The 21,591-nt window shown below is 40.2% G+C and overlaps 1 protein-coding gene across 3 annotated transcripts in view; it reads left to right on the forward strand.

Annotated features, from left to right (window-relative positions):
• Positions 1-326: 326 nt before the first annotated feature.
• Positions 327-21,591, forward strand: part of slc24a4b (solute carrier family 24 member 4b) — a 53,176-nt gene continuing 31,911 nt past the window's right edge. The window contains exons 1-2 of one of the 3 annotated variants that reach the window (XM_084737473.1): positions 327-1,333; positions 10,644-10,751. In XM_084737473.1, coding sequence (XP_084593599.1) covers positions 1,168-1,333; positions 10,644-10,751 — 274 coding nt within the window. In that variant the 5' untranslated portion in view covers positions 327-1,167. The remainder of the gene's footprint in view (positions 1,334-10,643; positions 10,752-21,591) is intronic. The other 2 variants (XM_084737472.1, XM_084737474.1) reach the window with 2 other exon arrangements.

The raw sequence follows: 21,591 nt of genomic DNA on the forward strand, positions 1-21,591 counted from the left end.
TCCACTGACATAAAGGTCCCATTACATTACCCAGCTGTAGTATGTACAGCTCTGTTTGTGTGAAGCAATTTTCTGAACCATTACAATCTTGGCATAAAAAGCCTTTAGGCAATGAGAAATTATTTCATGGTTGTGAGGCAGCCTGAAGATCTATCACCTCAATTACTCAGTATGATATCAAAATGAGGATGGCAGGTGAGTTGTAGGCCAGTTAGTAATAACGGAGCTGTGCTCGGGACCCAGAAAGATATTGGATTTGGTTTCATAACACGGCAGCGGTGGTGGTGGTGGCGATAGAGGTGGTGGGTGCGTTAGGCTTGTTTTGAGTAGCATGATAGGGCTTGCTTGCCTCGTCGCTCAAATCCAGCCCTTTACACGTCTGTTTGATCTCACGGCGCAAATAACGTGAAAGATTTTCCAGGGAGCGGATCGATGAGGAGCTGTCCAGAGGAGGTTCAAGGTGGAAGAAAGGGAAAGCATGATTCTGATTCATTCTCGCTGGCTGTTTGCACATGCAGTCTTTCTCGGGGAAAGTTAAAGGGGCCCGGTCTCATTGGATTGGAGGGGACGAGGAGCAGAGCGCATGGAGAGCAGCTGATGGTCCTCTCTCTCATCAGCACTGAGGAGGGATTCGTGTGAAGGGGGAGGCGCCCGAGCGAGGCGACTGACTGCTGCTGCCTGAATTTAACAATTAACCTTGATGAACACAGATTGGTTTCACTTAACGGGCGCAGGTGCGTGGAGCGGAGCCGCTGGACACTGACGCATTTATTTTTTTTACGCAGAAACTACACGGATCGTAGAGGGGATATTGCAGCTGATATTTTTTCTCCACGGGACAGGATGCGTGTTGCAATGGGAGCTTGTCCGACACTCATCCTCTTGCAGAATTCAGGAGCATCTCTGGATTGATTTGGAAACATATATCGGAATTTGACCGCCGTGTCATTGTCCAGAAAGGAGACAAGAAGAGAGAGAGAAAAAAACCTGTCCGCTTCACTACTCTTCTTCATCTGCGCCCTGGCTTCTTGGACGGCTTTGAAAATGAAGACCACATCCCCGGCTGTGTGAAGAAGAGAGGCGAGGAGAGGAGGCAAAGCGGGACAGGCAGGCAGGGCAGTTTCTCCGGCTCTCTTCAAGGACGCAACAAAATAAAGTGGCCGAGCCATGGAGCAGCGGGACGACACCGACACCGTGAGCGCGTCCAAAAAGACAATAATCGCCAAGATATTCAAAGTTCGCAAGAGGAGGGAGATGCTTTTCGTGCAGGTGTGCTTCGTCTGCAGTGTCCTCTTCGTGGCGTGGAGCATGTCGGTGCTGTTGACCAAGACAGGTGAGTGGAGGAGCGGGAAGAGACCGCTGAGATGCACCGGGAGGGGGGCTGAGGACAGAGCACGGAAATCTGCAGTGAAATCACGCACGCTAGTTAATTGTAATGATGGATACACCTCTTGTAACACGCGTTAATGTCAAGGGCATGGGATCAAAGCGTTGTATTTGTTTGTATTTTAAAATAGGAGCAAATTTCCTGACCAAAAATGCATATGCGATCCCTCTGATTTTAGATTTGTGCATATTTTGTGTAGTTTGCGTTAAAATGCAAAAATCGTCCATAGTGCCTTCAATGTCTCCAGCCAATTACACTCATGAGAAAGTCAGCTGCACATGTTATTTTTTTGGAGTGTATACAGGCGTCTGTTTGTCCGTATATATGCCGCAGTGTGCGCGCCGTGGCAGCGGCACGTTTTTTAATTTGGCTCATAATCACGGCACACACACGCACGCTTCACGCTCCACATGCACGCAGCCATCAAACCCAGATGGAGGGACACGATTTGGCTCTGGTTTTGTTCACGCGTTGCCCCCTCCCCAAAATGTGGCTTTTTTTTTGTCAGCATCGTCGGGTCAAACTCCACCGGAGCTCAGGATCGTGGTTAATGCTGGCATCATCGCGCCTGACAAGGGGCTTCACACACCATTGCACACACTGGATCACCTCAATCATCATCATCATGCTTCCAGGTTCCGCATGGCCATCGAGGGATGCTTGATTTTTACGCAAAGGCCACCGATGATCATTTAAAGCGAGTGGGAGGCAGGGGAGGGGGTGTGTGTATACAAACACTGATGTTTTTCTTTTTGCCTGAATGTTGCGATATATCCATATCTGAGTGAAGCCCGAGGTGTGCGCTGAGCAAACGGCTCAGATGACTGATCATGCGTGCACATGCAGCCACACACACACACGCACACATACACACACTCCAAACAGCCTCCCATGCACACACATGTCAAAACTCTTACCTCAGGCCCGTGCAAACAGTGCTGCCACGCAGAGCATCCCACACACAGCCTCTCTCACACACTCAGTTATGTAATCTAACGAGCAACCTTGACATTTTGCTGGTGAAGAATGATATCTGACACACCACCGGGATCAGAGGTTAACTAGACAAAACACACCCCCAGGACAGTACTGTTCAAACGGAGGGAAACAATAAGACCTGTGTTCGGTGCCAACATGAATTTTGCGAATATTTTTGCTAGGGTTGGGCGATATATCTAGACATCAGGGCTGCACGATATGGCCTTTAAATAATATCGATTTCATGCCACTATATGATATATCATGTACACATTTTCTCTAAAATAACTATAAATTCTCAAATCGTGATAATTGTATAGAATTAAACCAGGATTGCACCTAACAATTAATCGATAAATCGGCTGATTATTTTTTTCAATTAATCGATTAGTTGTTTGGTCCATAAAACATCAGAAAAAATTGAAAATATCAACAAAGCCCAAGGTGATGTCCTCAGCTGGGAGATTTTTCAGTTTAGAGGACTAAAGAAGCCAGAAATTATTCCTGTTTCAGAGGCTGAAATCAGAATTGTGATGTTGTTTCTTAACAAATTGCACAAAAAAACTGACTATAAGAATAGTTGGTGATTTATTTAACAATAGAGGTTTAGTTGATTTTAATGTTGCAGGTCTAGATTAAACTATCCAATGGAACATAAAGTAGGGATGGGCGATGTAGATATTAAATATCACTATTTTTGACCAAATAATTCTATCAGTGTGGTAGAGATAACAATTGGTGCTTTCACACAATGAGTTTTTTGCTAAAAAAATCTCCATTAATGTTGATATTAGGTATGCACCCAAATATGTTACTCAGGAAAGTACCAATAATGCAATGGAAATGGATATTTCTTCTATCTGAAGTTGCTCTTTTGGGGGGAAAAAATTAGCTTCATGATAACCATTGTCACTGATTTAATGCACCAAGAGTATTCCCTTCTGTACTTGTGTATCTTTATTGTAGAGTTTCTATTTCAAATGCAAAACAAATCTTTAATTTATAGAACATTTTTTTCCTTTTCTGATTGTTCGGTGTCCACCAGTTAAAGGGAAGGTGGTGACGGGCTTAGACAGTTCATAAAACTTAGTTTGGCTAAAAATAAACGGATACAAGAAGTACAGCAAGGTTGTGGAAAACAATGAATAATTGCATTGCCATTGAATATTAGTGTAGAAAATAAAACATTTACCCAGTCTAATGTGACTTACAGTATAAACCACGCCCACTTCTGGGCTTCTGTTTGAAAACAAATAGCTGTTTTTTGTTGGTTGTTGGTTGAGCAGCATCTCTGTACACCTCTATTGGTTATAATGACTAATTGGGTAAAGGCAAATAATAGAACAGCTAGAATCGTCTGGTAAGATCAGAAAATTGCATCACTTTTCTGTGATGCAGCCTTTAAAGTCAGGAAAAGACACTTTTGCCTGATCAAAATATAACAATGTCCAAAATCAATAGATTGTGGTATGTGACTATTGTCTTAGATTTAGGAATTTATCATTATATCACAATATTACATAAGTGTTGTCTTTTCCTGGTTTTAAAGGTGGCATTATAGTCAAGTGACGTAAATTTTTGAACTTATCAAACTGTTCTAGCTGTTTCTATTATCCCTTTACCCGCTTATTCATTCTATCCAGATTATAATATCCTGATCATTATTTATCAAAAACCTTGTGTTAATAATTTGTTAAAACACCAGTAGTCATCCCTATAATATCTCTGAAATATCGATAAATAATGCATGTCCTAAGAAAAAAACATTTCAAAGATGAGCGTGTTTACCAGCTATTATATCACACTTGATACCATAAAGCTCTTTTTAAAGAGGATTTTGAAATAATAAAAAACAGTTGTCAGGGCATAAAACCAATGATCTGTTGATCTTTATAAATTGAGACTTGATAGTCTAACAATGACATTGTCATCAGTACAAAAAAGAAAAAAGTTTAAAATGAATAAATCGAATCATGACAATTAAAATCAAAAGTCAAATTGTGCAAGTGGAGAATCGCAACATCTCTAAATATTAATATTGAGGTATTTAGTCCACTGTAAAACAGTATGCGTAGTTACATAAAGAGCAATTTGAACTTCTTTGTTTAGAAGTTCTAACTTAAAGAGTTCAGTTAAAAAAGTGTCTTAAGCTCAATAATTTTCATGTAATATGAACTTTTTGCAGATTGTGTATGCAGTATTTAAAATGATACATTTAGAGTTACTTTAAACTCTACAGTGTCACTATAATTTATATCTGGTTTGAGTCAATAGTGTGTAAACAGGCTAGTTATTGAATCAATATATATTGCTACACTGAGACCCACATAGCCTGCTTTGATAATTGATGAATTTTTAGCCATTTAAAAAAAATGCCCAGATTCTCAGTTTTCTTTACTCCTCTATGACAGTAAACTGAATATCGGTGGTTGAGGACAAAACAAGACATTTGAGGACGTCACGTTGGCCGTTGAGAAACACTGATTCATACTTCTTCACCATTTTCCGACATTTTATGAACCAAATACTTCATTGATTAATTGAGAAAATGATCAACAAATTAATTGATCATGAAAATAATCATTAGTTGCTGCCCTACATAAATATAATAATGTGATATTTGACTTTGTTCATGTCGCCTCGCCCTAATTTTTAGTGCAGTCTAGTCTTAACTACTGCTGTTAAATCTGGATTTTTTTTTTTTTTTTTTTTTGCATGTGGGCATGAATGAGAAGAGGACGATCTGTTTTTTTTTTCCCCTCAAAGTGCTTCTAACCCTAAGCCTCAGTCCCAGACCCTGTCCTGAGATGTGTCCATCTGCAACCACTTAGTCCTCATGCAGGACCGAGAACAGTTGTAAATTCACCACAACTACTGCCCTGCCCCACTGTAGATCTCTGACGGATGTATCGGGAGTTTTATTAATTACATTAAAAACAACAAGAGGCTTAAAAGATTATTCTGGAATGATATCATACAGACGAGTACAAATCTCTTATCTCCAAAGGCAGGCACTGGGAGCCAAAGTAAGCCCCCCCTCAGTCACTAATGGCTTGCCTTTTTTTTTTTTTTTTTTTTTTTTTTTTACATTTAATCAAGTTTGCCTGACCCACACAGTGATTGTCATGTGGCGGTATTTGACAGAAGGCGCATCTCGTGAATTTTCAGCATGTTTGACCAGCAGCAGCAGCAGCAGCGGCGGTGGTGATGGAATTTCAAGGTGACACGCACGAGAAGTGTTTGATGTGCGAGTGAACCAGAAAAATCCCCTCTGAACCCACGAGACCCAAAGCTCACCATAATCAGATCTGTCTAATTGAATAGCTGCGGCCTTCTCATCTTTCAGCCATCACAACGGGGAACAAGCATTTGACATGTCACAGTAAAACCTGTGCCCTGCGCTTGCTACCCATTTGATTGATAGTAGCGTGGGGGAGTGTTGATGTGCTGAACAGTCCAGATGGATGGGATTTGATGTACTACTCCTGGGTTACATCTCCATAAAGAGGGGTGGGGCGCAACATGCTGTCGTGCATGCTGATGGTGGCTGCGTGTGTGTGTGTGTGTGCATGTGTGATGGAGCTCCGCATAGTGGACCAGAACAGGTGTTTTTGAGAAGTGGGGCAGGGCTGAGCTCTGACAGGTAGCTGCAGCAGGCTGCTGACGATGATTGGCAAGGGGGGAGGGGGGGGTCTGTGGTGGAGATGTTTTCTTGGCACCGGGAAGGTGAATACTGGTAGAAGGAGAGCTCCACACAGGTTCACCACACAGTAAGATTGATGGATGGTTGTCCTTGGTTCATCTCCCTGCTGAGCTGATTGAACAGACCTGGAGGACGACATTACCACTGTGCTACTGTTGCTCTGCTGCTCTGTGTAGTCTGAGAGGCGTAGTCATACACGGCCCTCTTTTCTGTGTACTGCGGTTACCTGAATTTCTAACTGGTATTATGTTTATACCAAGCTGTTTAACACACATAAGAGCACCATAAAGTCATTTTAAATCTATAATATGCAAAATTGTCTACATCAGGATGTCTAAAAATGCTACACATAAGTTTGTTGAGTTGTGTATTTACAGTCTCTTAAATGTTTCCAACCAGAGCAGGAATTTTATGGTAGCCACAAGGTACATGGCTGCCATGCCCCCTCAGTTTGGCCTTATCCCCCTCAAAAAAAAAAAAAAATCCACAGTGACCTTGATGTCCCACCCGCACTGGTCCAGCTGATTTTGCTCCCCCCACGCCTTTTTCCTGTCATTATGGTTTTTAAACACCGTTGTCTTTTGTTGAGACGCTGATTGGCTAACATCAAGTGAAGCGCTACACACATATAACCTGTGGCTTAGATTTTGAGCCTATGAACTGCTGGGAAACCACCAGGCTCATTAGGTGGGACGCAGACTTGCAGAAGAGAAAGATTACTTAAGATGAGTGCAAGATAAAGAGCGTTGGAATATGGACAGAATTCTGTGGTTTACACTGCGGACTGGTGTCTCTGTTAACAGTGGCAGTTATACAGGATATGCTCGTCTTTAGGAAAACATGATGGTTTGAGTTAAAATAAGTGCAATCAGATTGATCAACTGTCTTACACAGGAAACAAACTCTGGTCTCTTGTGTAAAAGTCCTGTCTTTAACCCCTGTACAGTACAGATTATAGCATGTCATTTCATAAAAGCTTCTCAAAACCAAGAAGTCCTGTCTGACTTCCAACTGATGGAAAAGTTAAAGGAGTTGGCCCCAAAGTTAAGCTGAGCAGGAAAGGTTCGTGCTAATGCTAGTGCTGTACCTTTATAATGCTGGCTCTGGTGCAAATGTATCCGTTGTTTTTGGCAAGTTGTTAGCCGTCCCAAGATGGCTTGGGTTGAGTTTGTCGACCAATCAGAGGCTGTGTTCCTGACTTGTGTGTGACAGAGCTGATCCATCACTTGACTGTGATATTGCAGTTATCATCACAGCCCATAATTCCTTTAAAGCTTGAAGTTCAGTTTATTGAGCTATCAAACTGGGATGTAGCTTCAAAAGTGAATGCTTTTGTAATGTACCGCTCACAGCTGATCACAGATCTGAATCGCCATCAAAGTCATTTTTGGCTCAAATTCCCTATTTACCAAATTCCACTGAAAATCTCAGTGTTTTCCAAGGTTTCATGCGGCCAAAGTGAACAAGTGTTAATCAAGGGGTAATCAAGACCTCAAAGTTCTTCATGACAAAACACTATGGCCACTGAACACGAAGAATAAGACCATTAATCAAAAAGTGAGTCATGCCCACAACAGACTGCAGCCTCTCATTTACCCTCAGCATGCTAGAAGTACTGACTAGAATCACATCTTCATTGTTTGCCTCTCAGATGCTTGGCAGGGGGAGCGTAGTAGACTGAACAGCCCATGTCTGCACACACACATGCAGTTTTCCTGCTTTGTTTAGACATGTCAGATTATGTTTTGAATTAAAAAAATGTCATAGTTGTGGTGAAGCGATTCTACATAGAACTCCTGGAGAAATTGCATATCGACGTACTGTCATGCATAATTTCCCCAAAAAGTTAAAATAATCCACTACATTCAAACCAGTTTGCGGTGAAAATGTGAAAGCTGTGAAAGCTCATGTGCCGTACACATGACTCTTTTATTCTTATGTGTGACAAAAGTGATTATCTCTTGGCACGTTGTCCACATGCTTGTTGTGTTTGCAAATTGGCATCCGTGTCCTTCCCCATGGCGTTAAATTGGACACTGTTTTATTGTGAGCATTGCTAGATTAAAATGAAACAAAAAGGGCAGGCCAGAGGCAGTGGAGGAGTGAAACGGAGCTGGTTAGTGAGGAGGAACAGGTTGGAGTGATGACTGGAGGGTTTGGTCTTTAGGATTGGAGAGCTGTGGGAAGCAGCTGCAAGTCGCCTTGTGTACAGTCTGTTTGTCCAGAGCCTGCTGATCGTCAGGCTGTCCAGCTATACAGGATTGAAAGCCACTTAATGAAGACTTTTCTGTGTCAGTACACCAAAAATATCACTCGATCCAGGTAGATTACGTCAGAAAAACACTAACTGGAAGCTGGGAGAGTAGAAAATAAGTAACAGTGCTTAAAAACATTTTTAATCTGTGATAGAAAAAAACACTTGGGTTCTTTTTATTTTTAAATTTCCAGCTGAACATTTGCTCAGATGAACATAACATTTTTCTAAAGATCCTTTTAAAGCTGCATCCTTTTAAAGAGATAAGAGGAGAGTGAATATTTGACATGTGTTCGTTGAATGGGAAGAAACCATAGAATTTATAAATACTGGATGGAGCCTCCAGGTCTGGAAAGTGAAGCCAATGTGGAAATGCCTTAAATGCATTTTTTCTAATGGCCAGCAGGGGGCGACTCCACTGGCCGCAAATAAAAGTCTGATTGTATATAAATGTATCAGAGAAAGACCTGACTTCTCACTTGATTTTGAGTTTCCAAATGATTTTATAGTCCCAATCGCTTGTCTCAAATTCTTCAATAGAGCGTGAAATTATGTAAAATATGGTCTCATAAGTGTAAAGTGGCGTGGATGTGTGGCGCGGGATGTATAAAAAGATGGCTGCTTGCTAACCGATTCACCAAAACCACTTGTTTATACAGCTAGTTCACTGCCCTTAAGCAACCAAAAAGAGTTATTACTGCTTTAATTAAGAAATCTGTAATATATTTACTGTGATAAATCATAAAATGACCACAACATGTTGTCTGAGATGAATGAAACTAAGGAATACTTACTTCTCTGACAACAGTACAACCAGTGTCCTCTTGAAATTCTAAACTGTACTCCAGCCTGTAACTTGTGTTATTGCTTGCCTGTTTCACATGAATTAGAGTTCAAATTTAAGTCACAGAGCAGTGTTCTTTTGTTGTCTGGATAATAGGATTATTTTTACATTGACAGGCGATTGACAGTTATGAACAGCTGATTGTAAGCTGATAACCGGCTTACACTGTAGGATTTGCTGTTACTTGTTATTGACAAATTACAATGCTGCACTCGTCTTGCACTCCTGTTCAGTGCTCCTGCAGCCTGCCTGAGCTTCCTTGAGTCTGGGGAGAAGGGGGCGGGGGGGGGGGAAACGACTCGTTTTAACCATAGATTGTATACGCAATAGGGCTTCAGTTTCTTGCTAAATTTGTTGGGGTATTTTAAAGTATTTTCTGACATTTGTTTACCGTGTGATTAATCAATGAATCTGTGCTGCATTTAGCCAGCATATACACTGATACTGATGAATTTGCAGCAGGTTAATATTAGCCTATTTATGGCTTTACAATATTCTGTATATCAATTTGTGTATTATAAGCAGCAGAATGTTCCTAGATGTCATTACCTTTTTAATAGGTCAGTGTTGTTCAGTATGTTACCCTTTGTTTCCACTGTTACTTCCTGAAAAGGGGAATTACCCTCCTGAGACTGAGTGATCATACGGAGACATTCACATGCTCAGGGAGACCTTTGCAAACAGAGAGATCATGTGAGTCCACTGCTGCGTAGAAACTCTTTTACAGACATTGTGTAATCTACGACAAAAAGCCAGACAGAGGTAGCCTAAAAAAAAATGTGTATGAATTAAACACAGACGCTCAGTCCTCAGGGTGTTCCCCAGTGATCTGCTCATAATTGTATATACAGCAATGCTCTTAATCATCCTGCAGTAAAATACCACTTTGTAAATTCAGGATTTTTTGCGCTTGTCTGGTGACACTACAAAAAAATCTTGAGTTTAAAGCTCTGCTCGGCTCGTTGGCATGATTTTATATAATAGATTTGGGACTGCAGTTTTTTATGTCCTCATTACAGCGGCTTAAGAGCAGTTTAATGAAAAATGAAACTTGTGTATGCTCCTCCTCCCACTCTCCCGCCCCAAAACATAATGGCACAGCAGCTGCATGTTGATGTGTTATTGCCGCCGCCAGATGAAAATGTCATATCTACATAAGCGAAAACTTTTAAGGGATTAAAGACAGGCAACCTTATTTGGATTAATGGCTGTGATCATGGATGTTTTGGGTCATTAAACGTACTCGTACAATAGCGGCCATGTTAGTTTTCATTGCTGTTTTTGAAAATGTGCAAAATGGAGTTTCATGTTTTTTCCCTGCAGCAAAACAAACAGCTTTTTACAATCATTCCAGCAGATCTTTTAGCACCGACCTCCAACACTGTGTGGGCTGTGAACTCGCATGCGTAACTACAACCTTAGATATTTTATTTATGTTGAATGTATAATGAGTAAAACTGTTCTATTTTTGTTGCAGGCCATGGGATGATAGTGGAGGGACATCCAATTGCTGAACACTGGGGAAGACGGCTAATGGCTTCAGTACCAGACAATGAAACGGAGGAGAAGAACTGTTCTGAGCCAGGTATGATGCTCTATGAGATTAAGTTTTGCTAATCTACTTTTTTTTTAATTAACAAGGCATGAAGTGACTATAATGTGAAAGAGGTTACTCATAGTGATGGAGGAACAGGGAATCATCACCCAACTGTGCAGTTTTCCTCAGCTCCACAGAATGGTTTTGCATCTCTTGGTTCACCGTCTTGACTTTTAAGATTTTTTTCACTCTTACCACTCTCATCAGTCACCTCTCTGGGCAGTTTTTTTTCCAGCAGAAAAGCCCCAAATAATATTCGCCAAGTATGGAATAACAGACCAAAACAGTTAGCGACTAGCTGCTGAATGTGGTGGAGAATTTACTAGACTAAAGAGCTAGATACTTCCCTCAGGACCCATGCTTTTTTTTTTTTTTAGAACAAAAGGAGCTAAAAAGGAGAGGTAGACAAAAACGTGACTGCAAATGAATGTTAATGTTGTTCCCTGTCTGCTGGATGTGTAAATGAGCAACTGTTTGATCTAACGTCTGCCACAAGGACATTATGAGGAAATAATGAACTAAGCAGGCAAAAAATAAATAAATAAATAAATAAAAATCAGTCAATACCATTTTAAATTAGTAAAATAAGTCTTTATCAAGAGCCATTATAGGCAACTCTAATTCCATCCAGATTGGGACATTGTATAAAAGTTAAAAAAAAAAACAAACAAACAGAATGAGATGATTAGCAAATTATTCTTTTATTTGTATTCAGTTTACTGTGCTACAAAGACAAGATATTTAATGTTCAAACAGATAAATATACACCATTCTGATTTGATGCAAGCAACACATTTCAAAAAGGTTTGGATGGGAGCAACAAAAGACTTGGGAAGTTTTGGAATTTTTTTAAAAAACATCTGTTTGGGACTTTTGACAGGTAAACAGGTTAATTGGTAAGAGGTGACAGTTTCATTAGACAGTATTAAAGGGACAGTCTTCATAGGCTCAGTTGTCTACAAGCATGGATGGGGTGAAGTTCACCTCTTTGTGAAGAACTGTGTGGACAAATAGTCTTAAAGCAGTTCAAGAACAATGTTCCTCAACACAAAACCTTTAGACTTTAAGGATTTTGCCATCTACAATCCATAATATCATTAAAAGATTCAGAGAATCCATAGAAATTTCTGCACATAGGAGGCAAGTCAAGGAAAACCAACACTGAATGCCTGTGACCTTTGACCATTGAGGTGGTATTGCATTAAAAACTCATTAAAAACCCACCTAATTGTATAACGTGGGCTCTGGGACTCTTTGGAAAACTGTTGTCCAAAAAGACAGTTTGTTGCTGCATCTATAAACGCAAGACTTTACCATGCAAAGTGAAAGTTGTATATCAGCAACATCCAGAAATGCTGCAGACTTCTCTGGGCCTGAGCTCATCTGAGATGGACTGACAGAAAGTGGAAAAGTGTGCTGTGGTCTGACAGGCATCTGTGGTGGTACAGGGGTGTGTTAGTGACCATGTCTTGGCTAACTGTTACACTGGTGAGGGCGCCATTGATGCTGAACGGTAGATAAAGGGTTTGGGTCAACATATGCTGCCATCCAGACGACATATCTTTCAGAGACATCCCTTCTTATTTCAGTAAGATGGTGCCAAGCCACATTCTGCACATGTTACAACAGTGTGGGTTCATAGTAAAAGAGTTCAGTTACTAGACTGACCTTCCTGCAGTCCACACCTGCCTCCCACTGACAATGTGTTGTGCATTTTAAGGTGCGAAATACGACAACAGAGATCCTGGGCTGTTGAGCATCTGAAGTTGTGTATCAAGCAAGAATGAGGAAGAATTTCAAAACTTGGACAGTGTCCTCAGTTCCCAAACACTTATTGAAAGTTGTTAAAAGAAAAGGTGACCATGGTAAACATGCCCCCTGTCCCAACCTTTTCGGAACGTTTTGCACTCATCAAATTCAGAATGAGTGTATATTTACAAAAAACATTAAACCAAATGAATAAGTTTGAAGATTAAATATCTTTTCTGTTTTCAGTTGAATATAGGTCAAAGTTTTTGTAAATCATTGCCATCTTTTTATTAGTTCTACACATCAACTTTTTTTGGAATTGGGATTGAAAAATACTTTAGATTCTTTAAAGATTTGATTATTTTGTTCTCGTGCATCAGCTCAGAACCCACCAATTAATGCACTGAGAATGAAAGCCTAAATGTAATTAAAGACACATCTTATTTAAGGGGATGTGTTGTTATAGTTGTGGAGTTTTTGAGCTGACATGCTGCTTTAATTCACCTCCTCGTTGGCCCTCTCTATTGTTCTGACTCAGTTTAGATCACTTGTGCTGTAATAAGCGCTGAAAGGCCTATTAAAAGGGTCGGATATTGATTACGTTACAGCATCTTCGGTACTCTTAAAGGAAGCAGCATTCTCTATAATTAGTTGTACTGTATGCTGACAGTTCCACTGACACTGCTGACATCTGCATCAGGCTGTGAAAAACATTAAAGCTATGTTTTTCATGAAATTATTGATTGAAATGGGACACGAGTACTGGCAGCAGTGGCAAGGCAGGTCATTTGTTTGTCTTTGTTTATCATTTCTATGTCATTTAAACTGCTTCAGTCTGGACTTTTATTTTGTTCTACAACCACTCAACCACACAACCATCATGGCATCAAAGCTGCCGGGGTTAGAGGTTTAGTCCCATTAGGCCATTTCAGACTAAATATATTTACTTCTGGGGCTGTATTATAGAAACTTCCTAGCCTGCAGATCCAATCTTAACCGTTTGGTAATCATAGTAAGTAGGGTTCAGACCAGTTTTAGGATAAAAGCCATTACAGAGGAACTGTTCCTAAGTCAATGCTCTTTTCCTAACTAAAGATAAGATGCTTGTGGAATGGATATTAACTAATTTCCCAAAATCTTGATCCTGTCTAAATTTAATATTACATGAAGTTGTTCTGACTTTAACTTTTCCACCTGTAGTAATAAATAACCTTACTAACTAGGTAAAGGTAGTGTTTGCTAAATGGGTGTACTATAAAGAACTGGATACAGTGTTGGAGGCAGGCCTCCAATCATTGGTATGAGAACTGCTCAGTGGTACATGAACCCAAGTTTGGTGTCACAACTTCCATGTATGCTTCCACATTGTGTGGCCAAGCAGCTAACTTCTGATTTAGCCTCCAATAACTTGATTTAGATAAAATGATTTAATTCTGAGGGTCTTCAAGACTTTAGAAATGTTATTGTACCAGATGGATACAGTTTTATTAGTGAAACAAGGTATTTTGCAGGGATTATGATACTCACAAAATGTATCTGCCATTCATACAGCCACTTATTTTACAATTTAAGTCTATGGGGGCCGCAGTGCATCATGTAACGTTGTCATTAGATGATTTGACTACTATGTCAAATGGCTTAAATGTACAGCACTCTTCCTGGGGTCTTGGTTCGCGAACTATAGTTAGTGGTAGTGATACCAATAGCTAGTGGTAGTGGCGAATGGTAGCAAACGGTTCGTGCACAGTAGCTTATTTGTTAAATCTGTGTAACTGGTCCTTTATTTCCTTTACACAGTGGATGACGGACACAGTAGAGATTGTGTCTGCAATCTTAGCCCACTCCCTCATCGTCCATGTGTGAGGCAGTGTTTGCTAACAGTAGCTAAAGGTAGTGTCAGCTAACACTAGTGTATGCTAACAGTGTGCTGATGTTTGGATTTCTCTTCAGATGTTATCAAAACCTACCTCATTTGTCTGAAGTTAAGTGCCCTTCGTTGTTTTTGCCGTTTTTTGTTTCGATGTATATTTCATTGTGTTTCATTGATGACACGCCAACACTTACAAAGTTGTTAAACTTGACGAGATTAAAAAAGTAGTGTTGGTTGCTAGGTAACAGACATTAAAAACTGATGAATCATGAGGTGCACCTGTAGCGTAGTTGGTAGAGCGTCACGCGCCCCATGTACTGAGGCTGTCTGTCCTCTGCAGGGGTTACCGGTTCGACTCCGGCCTGCGGCCCATTTGCTGCGTGTCATCCCCTCTTCCTGTCCCACTTCCTGTCATCTCTTCAGCTGTCACTATCACAACAAAGGCAAAAGCCCAAAAAATAACCTTCAAAAAACAAAAAAAGGACAAAACCATACTGGACTGAGTTTTTAGGATTTCCTAACCTGAGATAAGATATGATGAAATAAGACAGGATTCCTGGAGTTAGTTAGGATTTGTTTCTGTAATACCAAATTGGGAGAAATCCTATCTTAGACTCTTCCCATCTTAACCTAAGACTTAACATAGAAAACTTCTGTAATATGGCCCCTGGACTACCTGCTTTTAGCCTTAGAAAAACCTCAAATCTAAAGTCGTAAAGTGGAACTGTAGATGGAAAGGACACCTTCTGAACGAGGACTGTTGAGCCTGGGGAATAATTATTTTGCTCAAATGGGGTGAAACTCAATATCGGGACTTGTATTACTGTTTGTATTTGACTAGGGCACAGTAGATGACACCAGGGTGCACACAATTTAGGAAGTAATTTGAAAATGTACCAAGTTTGCAGCATCACAAGTGACCCAGTAAAGGACTAACTGGCTATTACTTCATTACTGGTCACAGCAGGCAGAATCCCTCAGGGGATTAATGAATCACTGGGGCTGTAAACTGCTATTTTAAACATAAACAAGCAAAACAAACATTTTTACACCACTAACCGTTCAGTACTGTGACTACTTCAGTGTGAACTTCTCACAGTCGCAGTGGGGTCTTATTGAATCGAGCGCCAAATGACAAGATTATGTGCTTGAAGTTTTCCTCCTAATCCTCCAGGATTACCTTTTTCCATTCAAATGTCTTCCGCACACCGGAGGCACCAGCCTGTACTCCGCATTCCACGCATTTCTCATCGGCTCCTTCCTCTTCCCACCGCTGCTCTGCCTCGTCAGTGTGAGCTGATCATATGACTCTTTGTTCTTGATCTCGTGAGTAAGCCTGTCATAGCCGCAGCCTTCAGGCCCCTCAGCTGATAGGTTGCTCTATTTTGGCCTGTTGTTGGCCTGTAAGACTGCCTCTATAGGAGTCGTGTAGAGCCCCACTCAGAGCCAAAGTATTTCAGATTGCCTTCATAATATTATTATAATGCAAACACAACTTTTCAACAAGTTATTTAGACTTCATGGCCAAAAAAATATGCCAAATGGCAAAGACAATTTTGCTTGTTCTCAGTGGAATTTGATGTTTTTTTCTTTTCTTTTTTTTTTTTGGAAAGCAGTTATTTAGTATTCAACATTTTACCAAGTATTAGTACAAGTAGAATCACATAGCATTGTGTGTACTTAAACAAATACAAAAACGCAGTACATTTATTAGCTTTTTTATAACTGTTCCAGAGGTTTTCTTTTATAGCATTAGCTTGAATTATTTACAATTCAACATGGAAAGCTTTTCACTTTAGATACTACCGAGGGTTGAAAAGGGAAAAGAAAAAAAAAGGAAGAGGAAAAGAGTGAGCTATCGATTAATATGATAATCACATTATATTTTTACTATTTATTTTTGGCAAGTTGGCTAAAGTCTGGCCTTATAGGTTTTCTATACTCAGTCCACTTGGTCCAAATCTGAAGAAACAAAAACATTTTTGGGACTTTGAAGGAAAATGACAACAATATAACAATGACCTACATATTTCGTATTCATATTTTGAGGGGGTTTTGATTTTTATTTGATCATGCTGCGAAAATATATTAAAGGATCAAACTCTTGGCTATTAAATCTTGTAACAGGCCAACCTCATAGTGATTAAATTAGTCATTAGATGCAAGCGTCAGCTCCGTCAGATGGTTCTTTGATGATTCACTGCATAGTTGTGGTGAGTAGTAATTTTATTTTAATAAAACTTGCTGAGTATTCCTCTTACTGCTAATAAAAATACACAATTTAAAACCATAATTCTTATTTAGCTTTTATTCAGAAGGACTGTGGAGTTGACATGTTATGGTGATGGAAATCAACGTTTTCATAAAAAAATATATTTCATGTATTTGTTTATGTTTAAGGAATTTTATGTAGAAATGCGAATTGGTATTTTGGCAGAATAATTAAAGTAACTGCATAAGTATCAAGAAAATGAATTCTTGCAAGAACTTGCAGCAAGTTTATTTTCGGTAAGATAAAATCACAGAGCTTTTTTCATGACCTGGGGCACGATTCACAAAGCTACCTTACACAAAGAGTTGTTCCTAGGAGTGAAATTCAGAGACAGTTTTTAGAGTTATGACGCTTTCTTTACCTTGTGAGGCAGCTGGATTCACAGGCTCTCGAGCTCACAAGCTCATGTGTAAATCCTTCATGCCAGGATTCAAGTTATCAGTTCGTGTCCACACCAAAAGTGGCACAGCCAATCAGCGTCCCAGGAGGGAACTGACGGCAGCTACAGGCGTGGTTTTAGGTGTGACGACAGTGAGAAGCGTCCGTAGAAGTGTTGATCTGGTTATTCTGTGTTAGTTGTGAGAGACAGATGCTTTGTATTTCCCCCACAGTAAGAAGCTCTTTTAAAGACTAAGATAACTTTTATCTTTATCAGGAACTAATGAGAAAACTGTTAGTAGTGAGGAGGACTTTGAAGAGTTTTATGCTGAGGAGAAAATGGCAGAGGACACAGAGGTAGCACTGACCACCTTCTAGTTATATTGCCATTTAATAATGCTGCTTGATATGATAAGAAAGTTGTAAATTAGTTCTGAAATATCCAAAGAATTGATATATGTCTGTTATATCTTGTAACACTATCAAATGCAAACCAAGGAGGCGGTTAATGCCTAGGTGTGTTGTTGTCTCACAGCAGCAAATTAATGAACAAATACGTCGTTTTAGCTTGAAATGTGGCCCGATGTCCCTCCAGATTTTCACTGTCCATTGTCTTTTCAGTTTCTGATCAATCTGAAAGCAGTGATTTGTGATATTCCCTACGTTTATGCAACCTGAATCTGGAATGCAGCGATAAGACTGTTGAGCCTCCTACCCTGTGGGACATCAGTGGAAAATGGCCACAGTGTGGACATGGTGATTTGACAGACAACTGACAGTTTGAACAGCTGATGAAATTACAGTGGAGGACTCATCATTGCTTGTTATTGTCAAATGCTAATTTTGCACTCGTTTTGCACTCCTGCAGCTTTTCTGCAGCCTGCCTGAGCTTCCTCGAGTCTGGGGAAGATGGGGTGGGTGGAAATGACTCGCTTCAACTGCAGAGTGTGTATTAAATAGGACATCAACCTATTCAATATACTAGCTATTGCGCCACCTTGCTATTTGGACTGCAATACTATTTTTGGACATGTTACATATTGCTCCTCAACGTGTATCTAATCTAACAAGCAGAAAAAAACTTAACATGACTTTAGGCCTTACAATTATTGCAAACCAATGTGCTGTAGTGAACAAGAAAGTTGTATTGTTCGCTGAGTCGAGCTGAGTGTAGTCTTGTTAAAGGAAGTTGGTTGAGAACTTGTAAAATCTGGATGCATTTAACTTGTTCATGTTACACTTGTCAGGAGGAATTACTGCTAATGAAACAAAATCCCATCAGGGACACAAGGATGCATGAATCACAATGGCTGCTGACAGTCTGTGAAAAAGTCAAATCCTTGGAGAATGACAAACTTGTTTACCATCTGCACATTTCCCCTGAACTGAATAGACATCTGTGGTCATGGTGAGGGAGCTCATCTTTTAGAGCTCGCGCAAGTCTGTATCACAGACCTGTGTGTTTTGTCCAGAGCCGATCATCCAGCCGTGGACCGGTGCACTGGGTGTGCACCCCTCCAGGAGAAAGTACTAATTGTGGATGGACCCAGGCTCAATTGGATGAGAATTAGTATTGAAGGCTTGTTCGTTTTATGCTGAGTGTGTGCAACATCTGAAGCTCTGTTTAATTAAGCTGCTGTTTGTGGGCTGCATAGATTACACTTGGCCGTCTTTGGTCTCTCTGCCTTTTCCTCATCATTATTTCTGTGATCAGCGAGGGAGCCCTTCTCCGGGTTCACAAGGTGCTAAAGTCGTTTTGCTTGTCCTGAGACTTGTGCTTGCTAAGGCAGCTATTCATCATAAGTGCCTCTTTTTTTATTGGCCAAGATAACTCCTGGAAAGCACAAGGTGCTGTCCAAACTGTTTTTATGCCCCCGCTTGATTATAATGCTTGCTTGTGATCCACTAAATCAAACTCTTCAGTCACATGCAGATGCAGACGTTGAGTCATACCACCCCTTGAGACGCAATTCCCCTACAGTAATCCCATGACAAATGGAACAAATATGCTCTTTCACTTAAAAGGTTCAGATTATTTGATGTGGGGTTGTATGAGGTCCTTCATAGTCAGTGTGTTACCTACAGTAGATGCTGGTTGGCATGTCCCCAGTTTGAAGAAGTGGCAGCACAGAGCTGCACGGAAGCTAAGCATCGATCTGCTGTGGACAGGGTCAGCAACAAAATGCTACTTAAAAAAGGTCTACTAGCCTTTTATGACAGGAAAACGCTGTTATACATGCCAGATATCGTCCAACCAAACTCCATAGGTGAAATTGGCAATTTTACCAGTTAGAATACTGGAGCTGCCGGTCTCCCGCTGCCTTAATCTCCGACTGTGTGTGTTGTTGTGCAACTTCAGCATTTTTAAAGGATAGTTTGAAGTCACTGAAGTCACACAATAGCATAAACAAAAATTTTGCAATGTACTCGAAAGAAACAATTGTCTGGAATGATGAACCTTTAATCACTGCATTAAAGTAATAAAAAAAACACACAAACAGAACACATCTAAACTGTTTTAAATTTGTGAAGTTGCTATACTGTAAATCTGGTACAGACTTTTATTTCAGCATTGAAATTTGTTTTGTTCAGGTTGTGTGAAGAGTCTGATCATAGAATTGGGAGTCACCCCCCCAAACTGATGCCAATTGTGGCACACATAAAAAATTGGATAGGGGCAGAGCACCGTGGCTAATGTAGTGTGGGAGGAATAATTTTCTTTTAATAAAGATGCTGCTAATACCACATATTGAAAACTCCCACTTGAGTGGCGTAATTGGCCTGGTAGAAGCAGACGACAGCACAAAAAGTAGAAGTGAACAACAAAGCAAAGGTTTTAGTGTAGCTCGGTCTGTACTATGAATTAATCCGACCGGATTTGATTATAGTGGTTTTAGATATGGCACTAATCTGCTCATGGGCAGTGGCTGCACATGTTGCATGTTTGGCATGAGAAGTGGCGTGGGTGAGGAGGAGCTGGAGGTAACTCTGGACCAAAGTGGAAGTGTCAGCACCCAGCAAGAGCTGTTGCATTTTTCATTTGGTGTAAATAATTGTCAGTGAGTGACTTTTGTTGTTGGCAAGAACAAAAGGCAGGATTTGAGGGAAACATGTAGATGGAGCAGTTTATTGGGGGGCTGTAGGCAGGAAATTTGGCGGCAACATGGAGGGGTAAATCTGCCAGCGTGTAGCAGCCAGTCCACATTGGAATGTGGGTTCGTCAACTCCAGGGAAACACCAGAAGGAGGCTTTTTAAAAGGGAATTACACAAGCGGGGATTATACTGCTGTGCATAATGGAAACTGACCTCGCTTTGCTTTTCGCTTGCATGCCAACGTTGGAACAATGCAGCGGAGAGGGGAGCGCAGGCACGAGCACCTGCACACAGCACTCTCTGCACTGTGCAGTTCAAACATGCCTGACCTCTATGTATGTATGCATTCACATTCTGTTCTGTCTCAGATTTGCTGCTGCGGAGAACTTTTTTATTAAAACAGAGGCTACATACTGTAGGACATTTCAACAGGGTTAAACATTTCAACAGATGCAAAGATTGATGCAAAAACGTAATAAAAATATATCAAAAAAGGAGAAAGTCCACACTCTAGATAACGCTCCCATGAATACATCTTAATATACCACCATGTGATGGTTCAAGCACAAGCCCTTCTTCAGGCAGAGACAAATTCAGGGACACACCTTAAAGAAAAGAAAAAATGCATAAAATAGTGAACACAGTAAATAGTGCATTAAATGTAATGAATCATGTAGTACTGCAGTATGATTCATATGTGCAATATATACTTTTATGACATAACTAAATTTTATTGCCATTTTTCAGTTTTTTGCATATATATATAAACAACAACTCATGAAATAAATGACAATAATAGATGTATTAAGAAAATAAAACTAAGAAAAAAAAGGTAAAATAGTGAAACAAATAAATTATTAAAATCCATGCCAAGGGAACTGGTGGTGCACAAAATGTTAAAGGTAAACATATATTGAATACAGCATTATTCATCCATACATGCAATATACTTTAAACCAACTGAAGATTTACTTTTATCATTGTGTAAGCATGTATGTCAGGTGACCCATTTGATTTGGACCATGTGTCTGAGAAAGTTTCACACTGTTAGGTTAATAAATGTTCAGAGAGAATTATCTAGTGTGAGGACTCCATAAGCCCCCTAAACAGCAGCCCCAGTGGCATGTTTCACCCAAATGCACCAAAATTGGTAGGCACATCTATCATGCCCAGACGCACAAAAAAGTCTCTTGGAGTCGTAGCCTAAACTCAACAGGAGGTTGGATATTTTGGTGATTTATTAAAATTAAAAATGTAAACCACACCATTGCAATTGTTTTAATGGTGTTGTTTACACTCTATACACTTGATCATAACTTATAATTACTGTGTGATCTGTAGCCCCACCTAATGGAGACAGGAAGTGACATTGAACTGTGTCCAAAGCACGTGAATCAGTGTCCGGCAACAAGGTTGCAGCTGTCACACTCCCCAGTCATTGCTGCTTGCAGCTTTAATTTTGTTT

The sequence above is a fragment of the Lutjanus erythropterus genome, chromosome 15, assembly GCF_056507025.1.
Source record: "Lutjanus erythropterus isolate fLutEry1 chromosome 15, fLutEry1.hap2, whole genome shotgun sequence".
Taxonomy (NCBI): Eukaryota; Metazoa; Chordata; class Actinopteri; order Lutjaniformes; family Lutjanidae; genus Lutjanus; species Lutjanus erythropterus.